The following is a 12,851-nucleotide window of genomic DNA, read 5'->3' as shown; positions in this document are numbered from 1 at the left end:
TAAATAAATGTTAAAAAAAAAAAAATTCAAATGACAGGATTTGAGTGTTCTTAATGTGCTTTTCTCCTGAGAATGCTTCTGTTCATGTGTTCCTACACATTTTAGAATCTGACATGGCTTTGTCTTGAGGTGTGCACTCTCTTCTTGTCAACCTGTAGCATACAATGTTACAACTGATCAAGGAAGCAGGCTGCTATAATGGGATCACATCCAGAGATGATTTTCCTGTGACAGAAGTACTGAACCAAGTATGCCCATCCACATGGCGGGGGGCCTGCAAGACTGCTGTACAGCTGCTGTTTGGCCAGGCTGGACTGGTGAGTGAGCATACATGTGTGTACACGTACGTGCGTGCATGCGTATGTGATAGATGAGCTAATAGAGACATTTCAAGCACATGAGAATGTGGTTCAGGCACATGTGAAAGTGTTAAATGACTTTCAAAATTTGTTAATGCTAAAATTAGTTAAAGAAAAGCAGCATTAAAAAGTCTTTTTTTAGCTGGGCATAATGAAACATACCTATCATCCCTGCATTTTGGGAGACAGATAGGAGGAGCACAAGTTTGAGCCACCTGGAACAACTTAGCAAGACCTGTCTCAAATTACAAAGATTTTTAGGGGCTGGGAAGATAGCTCAGTAGAATAAGCACTTGCCTGGCAAGCACAAGGTCCTGAGTTCAATCCCCGGCACCACAAAAAAAAAAGAAAATTTAAGTGACTAGATGTAGCTCAGTGTGAAGGTTCTGAGTTCAATCCCTAGTTCCACACAAGAAAGAAGAGGTTAAGGAAAGGGAAGAAGAAGAGAGAAAAAAGAAGTCAGGAGAGAGATTTTTCCTTTTTTTTTTTTTTTCCGGAACCCAGGATTGAACTCAGGCCCTTGAGCTTGCCAAGGAAGCACTTAACTCCACTGAGCCATCTCCCCGGCCCGAGATTTTTCTTTTACAGGTTGATAATATATATTTGCAGGAAACCTAGTTGCAAAGTGCAGTAGGGATTCCTTTTAGGGAAAATATTACAGTAGTGCCCATTTGACAGGGCTACTTGATCTGACCTGGCTACCCTGCAGGTACTGCAGGTCTTTCTGCTGTTCAATCTGCCAAGTTTACCACTGTCTCAGGCCTTTGCCCTTGAGCCTCCTTTTGCCTAGAGACTCACTGTGATCTTCACATAGGCTGCTCCTCACATTTCCTAGTGTCAGCTGCAAGATCTCCTCCAAGAGACCTCCCCTGAGCATACCTGGTATAGGTTGTACCCCATCCAGTCACTTCATGTCTCTGCTCTCTCTTTAAATGGTATCAATTCAAAAATAATGGTTTAGTCTTCTCAAATTTCAGAGAAGAAAAATTTTTGCCAATCTTGTGTGACATTAGGAGGGGAACATCTGAAATAATCATTTTAGGTTTTTGTTTGACATCAATGACCCATAAAATCTTTTTTGGAGAGTGGGGAGAAACCGGGAATCAAGCTCAGAGCCTTGCCCTTGCCAGGCAAGTAATTATGCCATTGAGCTATCTCCCCAGCCCCTGGCCCATAAAATCTTATGCACTGAGTGAGGCTCACCTATAATCCAATTTAAGGCAAATAGGATTGCAAATTGAAGCCCAGCCTTGGCAATTTAGTGAGGCCATATCTCAAAATATAAAATGAAAAAGGGCTGAGGATATAGAGATCCTGTGTTCATTTCCTAGTACCACAAAGAAATAAAAAGCAGGGCCAGGGAGATGGCTCAGTGGAATAAGCACTTCCCTGGCAAGCACAAGGGCCTGAGTTCAAGTCCCAGTTCTGCCCAAAAAAAGAAAAAAAAACTGGGCATAGTGGCTCATACCTATAATCCCAGCACTTCGGAGACTGAGGTAGGCGGATAACCAGTGAGTTCAAGGCTAGCACTATATAGTGAGATCCTGTCTCAAAACAAAGCAAAGTGAAGCAAAACAAAGAATCCTAATGCACTTGATTCTGTTTTCTAGTAAATGGCTATGTTTTGAAAAAGAAAAGTACAGCATTTCAGTCAGAAGTTAAAAGAAGCTAATTAAAGATTTTTCAAAACGAATCCTTTTTTGTGTGTGTGGCTGGCTCAACATGCTCTGTGGGTGGAGCTGGCGCAGCACATGGTGCTGGGGATTGAACCTCAGACCCTGCGCTTGCCTAAGCAGGTGCTTTAGTCCACTGAGCTGTCTCACAAGCCCAAGATTTTTAAAATTAAAAGAATTCTTTCTATTCTGATTTCTCCTTCACTAATGAAGAGAACTATTGGGGCCAGGCATGGTGGCATGCATGCGTCATCACAGCACTTGGGTTGAGGCAGGAAGATCACTGCAAGGTCAAGGCCAGCCTGAACTATATAGTGAGATCCTGTCCAAAACACACACGTGCACGCACACACACACACGGATTATTGGGAGAACATGTGTCTTTGTCTTTTGTTGCAAACAGGTGAGGGGGACAGGTGGCCCAGCTCAGGGTAGTGCTGCCTTGTTAGCCGGATAAAAACTTGTACATGGAGATGAGCTGTTTCCACTCAGATCTGTTCTGCAGTATAAGAGCCTTCAATAAAAATAGTAAACTGGAGAAAGCTTCTGAACTGTAGAACTCACTGCTTTTAGAAGACTCATCATATTCCCAAAGACCACTTAACTAAAACTGGGAGAACCCTATCTATATTCCCCTGAAAGGAGTGAGAACAGGAGGCAGGACACACAGGCTGTTTTTAAAAACATTGTAAGTTAAAATAATAACAATAGGGGCCGGGGAGATGACTCAGTAGAATAAGGGCTTGCCTGGCAAGCGCAAGTGCCTGAGTTCAATCCCCAGTTCTGCAAAAATAATAATAATAAGTCCTCTCATTCAGAGACCAGAAACAAGTTCTTAGTTCCCACTGTGCAGGGCACCTTTGTGTCTGACTCACAGAGAACCTTTATATTACGGTTCTGGGGCTGAAAGGAGAGAGGAAACACCTGTCAGGTCCAACAAAGGCAATTCCTTTGACAGGAAATCTTTTCTGAAGGACCATCTGTGGGAACTCTGTTTATAGCAGTATAAATGAGCTGCATTAGGAGGGCCTGAATGTGGAATTATGATAAGCACCTCGTGCAGCTTAACCCCTTCTAAAGTATAGATTTGGTTTTTGCTTTTCTTACTTTCTTTTCTTTTCTTTCTTTTTTTTTTTTTTTTTTTTGTGGAACCTGGGATTGAACTCAGGCCCTTACACTTGCCAGGAAAGCACTTATTTCACTGAGCCATCTCCCCAGCCTGCTTTTCTTTTTTGAGACAATATCTTGATCTGTAGCTCAGGCTGGCCTTGAACTCACTGTGTAGCCCAGTTTGGCAAACGAAACTATCCTCTAGCTTCAGCTCCCCAAGTACTGGGATTATAGGGGTACACCACCACACACCACTCTACTTGAGGGTAAAATAATAGTTAAAAACTTGTCATCCAACTTCTGCCTTATCCAGTCATTACAAATGGGCTTTTTTGTGGGGGAGAAGGGCACAGAACTGAGGATTGAACTCAGGCCCTTGTGCTTGCCAGGCAAGCACTTATTCTACTGAGCTATCTCCCTGGTCCCCCAAATGGACTTTTTTTGAGGCTTTAACTTTTAATGACATTTTTACTTTTTCCAAACAGAGAATTACTAAGATAAAAGAAAGCATAATTCCTGATTAACAGTCATAGTGTGGAAAAATGCTAGGGATGCTTGGAAAGTTTAAAAAAAAAAAAAAAAATCACACACCCAGAAACTGGTTTCAGTTTAACGAAGTGTTTCTGTATTTGGTACATGCTATCACCTACATGGGACCTAACAGGCCTTGGCATACCTGTACTGCTAGGGAAATAGGTCTTGCCAGACTTCCTCAGCACTGGCAGGCTTACGTATTGGATGTGTTTGTGATCTATTTTCCTTTCTGAAATCTGGCGGTTGTTCTTATTTCTCTCTTAGGTGGTGGTTGACACAGCGCAGATTGAAAATAAAGAAGCCTATGCCCCCCAAATCAGTTTAGAAGGCACCAGAATCGTGGTTCAAGTCCCATCCACATGGTAACTTTATGTGTATATTACCAGAAGCTGATTAACATTTGCACATGTTTGAAATGGTTGCTTTCTTTTGAACAGACCCTATGCTAATTGATATAGCAGATATTGCTACCTGTACAGGTTTATGGGCATTAGTAGTATGTTAGTGACATATGTTGTGATTATTGATCTAGGACAGTGATGGTGAACCATTTTGCACTTTGAGCAATGTTTATATATATCTATGATCCCAGCACTTGAGAGGCTCAAAAAAAGAGGATTATGAGTTCAAGGCTAGCCTGGACTACCTAGCAAGACTGTATCTCAAAAAATCTATATAAAAAAAGAATTGACAGTATTTTTTAAAAAGAGGTGACGAATGTAGCTCTGTGGTAGTATTTTTTGGTTCATTCTCCAGTCCTGACGGGGCGGAAAAGCCTCCTGCAAGTGAGTAAGAAAACACACAGACTTTTTGGCAATAGATGTGACCAGGTAGAAGGAAGGCGTAATAGTGACCATGTACATGACCCAGCTAATGAGGAAGCCAACGATGGAGGATTGAGAGTTTGAGGCCAGCCTGAACAACATAGTAAGATCTTGTCTTTAAAAATGAGTGTCTGGGTGTGGTGGTAAATACTTGTTTAATCTCAGCACTAGACTGAGGCAGGAGGATAGTTTTGAGTCCAGCCCTGGGAAATTTAGCAACTTAATGAGATCTTGTCTCAAATTTTAAAAAAAGACTAAGGATATAGCTCAGTGTGGAGGCCTGAGACTGTGAGGGAGAAAGGAAATAAAACACAAGCAAAATTCATGTGATCAACATACGTGTGAGGGTTGGCCAAATAGCTCAGCGGATTAAAGTGCCTGCAAGCAGGGGCCAGGGGTTCGATTCCCAGGCCTGCTGTGCCAGCCCCGCCTCCAGGGCACACTGAGATGTCCAATTGAGACTGGGTGTGGTGGTGGTACACGCCTGTGATCCCAGCTCTTGGGAGGCTGTAAACAGGCAGATCACTACAAGTCCTATCTAGTAGTGAGACCCTGAACATCCTGTAGACCTTTCCCTAAAATACAAAAAATAAAGCAAAGTAAAATAAATAAATATGTGAAGAAAATATGTAATCTTTCCTAAAGATAAAAAGACGAAGTCAAAAAACCACATGATGTTGTCACTTTGCCAAAAATGTTAAGTATTTTAGAATAACAATGCCAAATAATGTGATAGAACTGGTTTGGGCTACCCTCTAAGCCCAAAAAGACAAAGTTTGAACAGAGAATAAATCACACAGACTTTTTGGCAGGTTTATTATATCAGAAACCTAAAGGGCTGGTGATATAGTCAGTGGACTAAGTGCTTGCTCAGGTAAGCACAGGGCCAAGGTTCAATCCCTGGCACCACATGCTGCCCCAGCCCCGCCCCAGGTGCCCTGAGCTGATGATGGAGTCTGGGCGTGGTGGCGCACACCTATAATCCCAGCACTAGGGAGGCACAAATCAGGAGAATCACTATGAGTCTGAGCTGCATAGTGAGACCCTGCACCAAAAAAAAAGAAAAAGAAAGAAACAACCTAAAATAAGGGATATGACTTAGGCAGTTATATAACTCTAAGGATTTGTTCTACTATTCATACAGATTTGCCTATACAGTTTGCCATCAGTTTTGCTAATATCACATGGCAAATACCTTCCAGTGTATGTCTGATTCTTGCTATTAAAATTATAAGCTGGGGGCCGGGGAGATGGCTCAGTAGAATAAGTGCTTCCCTGGCAAGAGCAAGGGCCTGAGTTCAAGCCCCGGTTCTGCCAAAATAAATAAGTAAATAAGCTGGATGTACTTTAACCATAGAGAAAATACTTAAATTGCTTAAATAGGAAGAGATACTAAGGAACAAAGATGCTTTTGTTAGTCCTGAAGTCTTGTGTGAACTGAAGTGATGGTTCAGTAATGCATACATGTTTCTTTATCTGCTTTCAATACAGCCCTAGGAATTGAACACAGGGCCTTCACATTGAGCAACATCCTCAGTGCTTTTGTTATTTTGTATTTTGAGACTGTGTCTTGCTAAGTTTCTGAGTTGCCCAGATGTGCTCAGACTTACAGTACTCCGACCTTAGCCTCCAGAGTGCTAGGGTTGCAGTTGCACACTACCATCATACTAAGGACTAAAGCAAAGGTCCCTCCTAGGCTAGCCAAGGCAGCCCTACTCTATTTATTCTCAAAACAATGGTAGATATTGACAAAAGTGTTTAGAACCCCTATTACTGTATTAAGAGTTACCAATTCATTTTATATCCCAAAAACCTCCATTTTTAAAAAACAAAATTATGTATATTATATATCTTTGGCTGGCCTTGAGCTCATAGCCTCCTCAAATTGCAGTCCTCATCCCTTAGCCTCCCAAATTCTGCGATTGTGAACTTATAGCAATCCTCCTATCTCAGCTTTCCAAGTGCTGGAATTAGAGGTGTGAGCCACCATGTCCAGCCATCATACCCTCATTTCTGTCAAACAGTAAATTAAAAACGATTATTTTTCTGTATGATTTTTGAGGTCCTGATTCTTTCTTTCTTTATTTTTGGAGACAGCATCTTGCTATGCTGTTTAGGCTGGCCTTGAGTTCATTTTTATAGCCCTTTAGGCTGGTCTCAAAGTCATAGCAATCCTCCTGTTTCAAGAGATCCTGAATCACTTTTTTTTTTTTTTTTGCGGAACCGGGGATTAAACTCAGGCCCTTGTGCTTGCCAGGGAAGCACTTATTCCACTGAGCCATCTCTCCGGCCCCTGCAATAAGGATTTTTTTTTTTTTTTCTCCGAATGCCTTCAGGGCAGGTTTGGCTGGCTTGAGTTGTGGGGATGGAACCACAGCAACCTGAGCCTGACTGCTTTGTTGAAGCAGCCACTTAAAGAACTGAGCTAAGGGGCTGGCCCCTGAGATCCTGAATTTCTAATTAATTTTCCAACTCAAATTCTTACTGAAGAGGGCCAACCAGATAGCTCAGTGGATTAAAGCGCCTGCTTAGGCGGAGTACAGTGACCAGGATTCGATCCCCGGTGTGCTGTGTCGGCCCTACCTCCCGGGGCACATCGAGACAGCAATTGAGACTGGGCCTGGTGGCATGCACCTGTAATCCCAGCACTTGGGAGGCTGTAAACAGGAGGATCACTACAAGTCCAGTATACATAGTGAGACACTGTAGACCCTACCCTAAATTCATAAAGCAAACAAATTCTTATTGAAGGGCCAGGGCTCAGCAGCATAACCATTTGCCTGGCAAACATAAGGTCTCAAGTTCAATCCCCAGTACAGGAAAAAAAAAAAAAAAAAAGTTATCAAATTCTTGTTGAAAAATATTCAACTTTATTAGGATTCTCATTTTGATGAAAATGAACTGAATTTTTATATAATTAAGTGACTATAAATAGCTAGCAGTAAATGGTTAGCACCTCAGGTGTCTTCTAAAACTGTATATGGTCAAGTTTCTTTTTTCCAAGAAAATACCTAGATGGGCTAGGGAGATAGCTCAATAGAATAAATGCTTGCCTGGCAAGCTTAAGGTCCTGAGTTTGATCCCTGGTACCACCAAAAAAAAAAGAAAAGAATACCTAGAGCGTGTAGCTCCCTCTGCTGTCTACCTTTGGTAATGATGTGAAATGTTTTTGGGTTTTTTTGTGAAATGTTTTTTAAAATTAATTTTATTGATATATTGTAGATATGCATAATGATAAATTCATCATAGAGAATTTATATCTGTGCATGATATATCCTGCTTCTTCTTGTCCCTTCTTTCATTTTCTGCTCTCCCTTTTGTTCCCCTTCTCATTTGAAAATTTTCTTCCTATTTATTAATGTCTGTTATACATTTTGCTCTTATTTACATTTTTGGTTTCTCACACCAGAGAAACAATGATACAGAAATCTTAAGGGTGTTTTGAAGTTTGTTTGTTTGTTTAATTGAAATAATAGTGTAACGGGCTGACAAGATAGCTCAGTGGAGTAAAAGCCTGCTTAGGCAAGCGCAAGGACCAGGTTCAATCCCCAATACCACATGCCCCACCAGCCCTGCCCTCATGCACGCTGAGCCAGAGACTGAGTCCAGGCATGGTGGCACATGCCTGTAATCCCAGCCCTGGGGAGGCTGAAAACAGGAGAATCACTATGAGTCTGAGCTATGTAGTGAGACCCACATAAAATTAAATAAATTAATGATAGTGTGAGCTGGATGTGGTAGCACACATGCCTGTAATCCCAGCACTCGGGAGGCCGAGGCAGGTGGATTGTTGCAAGTTTGAGGCCAGCCTGGGCTAAAAAGTGAGCTCAAAGTCAACCTGAACTGCATATCAAGACCCTGTTTTCCAAAAAAGACGAATTAAAAAAAATTATATCTAGTTTATTTCTTATCTCAATTGCTTAGGACCAGAAGTGTGTCAAATTTCAAATATAGTACTTTCAATCTTGGGAATATTTGCATGTGTACTTAAAGGTACATCTTAGGGATGGAATCCAAATCTAAACACGAATTTCATTTATTTGTCATATACACCTGACTCACATAGCCAAAAGGTAAATTTATATAGTATTTTAAGCGCACCTAAGTCTTGACTATGATGTGTACATGAGGTTGGTGTCAGATTTTCATCTTGTGTTTTGTGTTGCCATGTAGGCCCTCAAAAAGTTCAGGATTTTTTTTGTTTGTTTGTGTGTTTGTTTTGGCAGAACCAGGGATGGAACTCAGGCCCTTACACTTGCCAGGCAAGCACTTATTCTACTGAGCTATCTCCCCTGCCCCAAATTCGGGATTTTTGAGCATTTTGAGTTCTTGAATTAGGGATGTTCAGCCTATACAAAATAAGTGCTGTTGAAAAGAAAACAAACAGAAGTAATTGCTTAATGATCTTTAGAAAAGTAATACTGTTAGCAAAGCAAGTGAATTTATTATATGCAGACCAGGGGTGTAGCTCAGTGGCAGAGTGCTTGCCTAGCATGCATGAGGTCCTGGGTTTAATCCCAAGCATCAAAAAAAAAAGGCGGGGAGCCAGGGAGATGGCTCAGTGGAATAAGCGCTTCCCTGGCAAGCACAAGGGCCTGAGTTCAATCCCCGGTTCCGCAAAAAAAAAAAAAAAGGAAAAATTTATTATGTACTATGCTTTTGGTGTTCAGTTGCCTGATAATACAGTATTTTTTTTTTAAAAAAAAAATCCTTACCTTACTATGTAACTTACTGTTTCTTTCAGCAGACATTCACTAAATACCTACTTTATATCTGGCAGTACGCTGGGCTCTGGAAAGTTAATGATGAGCAAGACACACAGTCTCTGCCTCTGATAGTTGACTTTGTAATAGAGTTGGGGAGGAGATAGCTAATAAGCTGAAGAGATGAGTTTAAGCACTGGCAAGTGAATGAAGGACATAGGAGAGAGACATGGGATTGAGAATAATTAAGGCAAAGAAGGAGAGTAGACTATTTTAGATGATGAGGTCAGTGAGCAATGGTATGATATTTAATTTTAAGGATGTGATATTTAATTTGAGAGGAGCTGGCCTTGCAGAGCAGGTGGAGAAAGCATTGCGGGCAGAAGGGACACCAAATGCAAGGTCCTGGGGAATAAACTTGCACGGTTATAGGTGGTGATGAAGATGAGGAAATTGGGTTTTTGGGTTTTTTGGTTTTTTGGGTTTTTTTTTTTTTTTTTTTTTTTGCAGAACTGGGGATTGAACTCAGGCCCTTGCGCTTGCCAGGGAAACATTCCACTGAGCCATCTCCCCGGCCCCAAGGGAATTGGGTTTTTATTTAAGTATAGGTAGAGGATTTTAAATAAATAAATCTTGATGACTTCTCAATAGGACGGGTTTAGTCTCGTTTTTATTTTTCTGGTACTAGGGATTAAACCTAAGGCTTTCACTCAGAGCTATAGCCTTAATCCTTTTTTATTTATTTATTTATTTATTTATTATTTTTTTTTGAGACAAGGTCTATCTGAGTCTCTTAGGTTGACCTGGCTAGGCCTGAATTTGGCATTCTGTTACCTCAGCCTCCCAAAATTTGGGCTTATAAGCATGCACCACCACGCCCAGGTTGGGTATGCCTGCATCGAGCCAGGAGGGAAGGCAGGATATGTGAACACAGGCAGGTGAACTGACAGAATTAGTGGAGAGTGAAAATGAAGTAGTTCTCATCTGCTTACATATATTTTCTCAGTTATTGAGAGTTGAGATAGGAAAGAATGAGAGAGATGATAGTCCTATCGTTACACTGGGGAGAAAGGAAGAGTGTGAAATAATCCTTTTTCTTTCTTTTTTCTTTTTTTTTTAAGCACAGGGGATTGAACCCATCACCTTGGTACTAAGCTCCATACCATACTGAGCCTCTTTTTATATTTTCTTTTTGAGACAGAGTCTAAGCTGAGCCTGGGCTAGGTTGCCTAGTCTGAGCTTGAATTTTATGATCTGCCTGTCCCACCTTCTCAGAGTTCTGGGATTCCAGACATTCACCACCATGCCTGGCAGGAATAGTCTTAAAAGGGCCTGGGCTTGATAATTCACTATGGTGGTTCACAGAACTCAGGGGCACTTCAGTTACATTTATTAGCTTCTCATAAAGAACACTACAGAGGATCAACCAGATGGAGGGGTACCCTGGACAATAGCTATGGGAACAAGTGCGCAGCCACCCTGCCCTTTCCAAGGATGTCCCTCTCTGAGCACTTGGATGTGCTCACTCAGTTTGAAGCTCTCCAGTCCCCATAGTTTAAGGACTTTTATGGTGGTTTCATTGTGTAGGAATGATTATTAATTCAGTCTGGAGTTCTGTGCATTTCCCTTTCCAGAGTGTTGGGAAAGAGCTGAATCTCAAGCTTTTCATGGTGGTTTAGTTTTTCTGGGGACCTGCCCCCATTCTGAAGATGTTCTGGAGCCCAATAAAAATAATCTTACTAGCAGAGAAGACCCAGAAATTCCAGGGGCTTTGGGAGCTCTGTCTAGGACTGAGGTCAAATACCATAACAGCTGCTTTTAGCACCAGTATCACTTAGGAAGTTACAGGGTTTTAGAGTAACTGAGGTTTTTAGGGTCTTCTATCTAGAGTAGCCTGTCATCTATGAATAATAATTTAACTTTTCCTTTCCTTTCTTTATTCCTTTTATTTCTTTCTCTTCCCTAGTTGATCTGGCTAATGTTACCAGAACTATATTGAACATGAGTGGTGGCAGTGGACATCCTTGTCTTGTTGATGATTTTAGAGTGAAAGCTTTCAATTACTGTCCATTGAGTATGATGTTGACTGTTGGTTTGTCACAGATGGCTTTTACCAAATTGAGATACAGATCCTCTATTCCAATTTTCTGTAGGGTTTCCATCATGAATGGGTGTTGGGCTTTGTCAAATGCTTTTTCTGAGTCTATTGAGATGTTCATGTGCTTTTTGTCCTTGGCTCTGTTAATGTGGTGTATTTCATTTATTGATTTGTTTATGTTGAACTATCCCTGCTTTCCTGGGATGAATCCAACTTGATCATGGTATAATCTTCTTGATGATTTGCTGCATTCTGTTTGCCAATATCTTATTGAGGATTTTTTGCATTGTGTTCATTAGGGAGATTGGCCTGCACTTCTCTTTTTTGCTTGGATCCTTCTCTGGTTTTGGTATCATGGTAATGTTTGTTTTTAGGAATGAATTTAGAAGTATTGCCCATCTTTCAGTTTCATTAAAGAACTTGAAAAGTAGCAGCACTAGGTCTTCTCTCAGTTTCTTGTAGAATTCAGCAATGAATTTATCGGGGCCTAGATTTTTCTTTGTTGGTAGAGTTCAATTACATCTTCAATTTCATTAACTGTTATTGGTTTATTTAGAATTTTTATATCTTCTTGATTCACCTTTGGTAATTCATATGTGTCTAGAAATTATGGCGACACATGCCTATAATCCCAGCACTTGGGAGGCTGAGGCAAGAGGATCACTGCAAGTTCAAGACCAACACGGGCTACAGAATGAACTCCAAGCCAGCCTGAACTGCATAGCCACAACCTGTCTCAAAAAGACAAACAGAAACAAACCCCCCCCCCAAAAAAAAAAAAGAATACAGGTTCTCAGAGAAGGTATTAATGATCTTCCAAATTTCTATAGGGTCCATTGTGATTTTACCCTTTTCTTGTTAATTTTATTTATCCTTTCAAAGAGCCAACTCTTCAATTCATTGATTCTTTGTATTGTTTTCTTAGTCTCCATTAAGTTCCACTCTGCTCTTCATAAATTTTTCCCATGTACAAGCTTTAGGCTTGACATGATCTTTTTCTACAAGCTTAAAGTTCAACATTAAGTTATTTGAACTCACTTACTTTTCCTGATATGGGAATTCATCGCTATAAATTTCCCTCATAGGACAGCTTTCATTGTTTTGGTTTTTTTGTTTTGTTTTGTTTTTTGCAGAACTGGGGATTGAACTCAGGCCCTTGCGCTTGCCAGGCAAGCACTTACTCTACTGAGCCATCTCCCCGGCCCTGACAGCTTTCATTGTATTCCATAAATCCCAGTATGTTTTCCTGGCATTATCATTTAATTGTAGAAACTGTGTGATTTTTTCTGTAATTTTGTTTGTGACCCATTGGTTGTTGAGGGGGGTTTTATTTAATTTACATGTGTTTATGAAGTTTTTTTGGTTTCCTTTGCTATTGATTTCCAGTCTCATTGTACTATAGTCTGATGATATGCTTGAGATAATTTTCAGTTCCTTTGCATTTATTTAAGTATGTTCTTGAATTAGTATATGGCCTGTTTTGGAGAATATCCATGTACACCTCAGAAAAATGTGTATTCTGATGTTGTAGGGTGGAACACTGCATAGAC

The 12,851-nt window shown here is 40.7% G+C and overlaps 1 protein-coding gene across 1 annotated transcript in view; it reads left to right on the top strand.

Annotated features, from left to right (window-relative positions):
• Kiaa0355 (KIAA0355 ortholog) overlaps nt 1-12,851 on the top strand; it is a 113,459-nt gene that overhangs the window by 80,761 nt on the left and 19,847 nt on the right. Inside the window, exons 7-8 of the mRNA XM_004636724.2 lie at nt 159-317; nt 3,941-4,038. Coding sequence (XP_004636781.1) covers nt 159-317; nt 3,941-4,038 — 257 coding nt within the window. The remainder of the gene's footprint in view (nt 1-158; nt 318-3,940; nt 4,039-12,851) is intronic.

This window comes from Octodon degus, unplaced genomic scaffold (genome assembly GCF_000260255.1).
Source record: "Octodon degus isolate 3935 unplaced genomic scaffold, OctDeg1.0 scaffold00083, whole genome shotgun sequence".
Taxonomy (NCBI): domain Eukaryota; kingdom Metazoa; phylum Chordata; class Mammalia; order Rodentia; family Octodontidae; genus Octodon; species Octodon degus.
The sequence above is the reverse complement of the archived record's forward strand: the minus strand, read 5'-3'. Positions and strand labels throughout refer to the sequence as shown.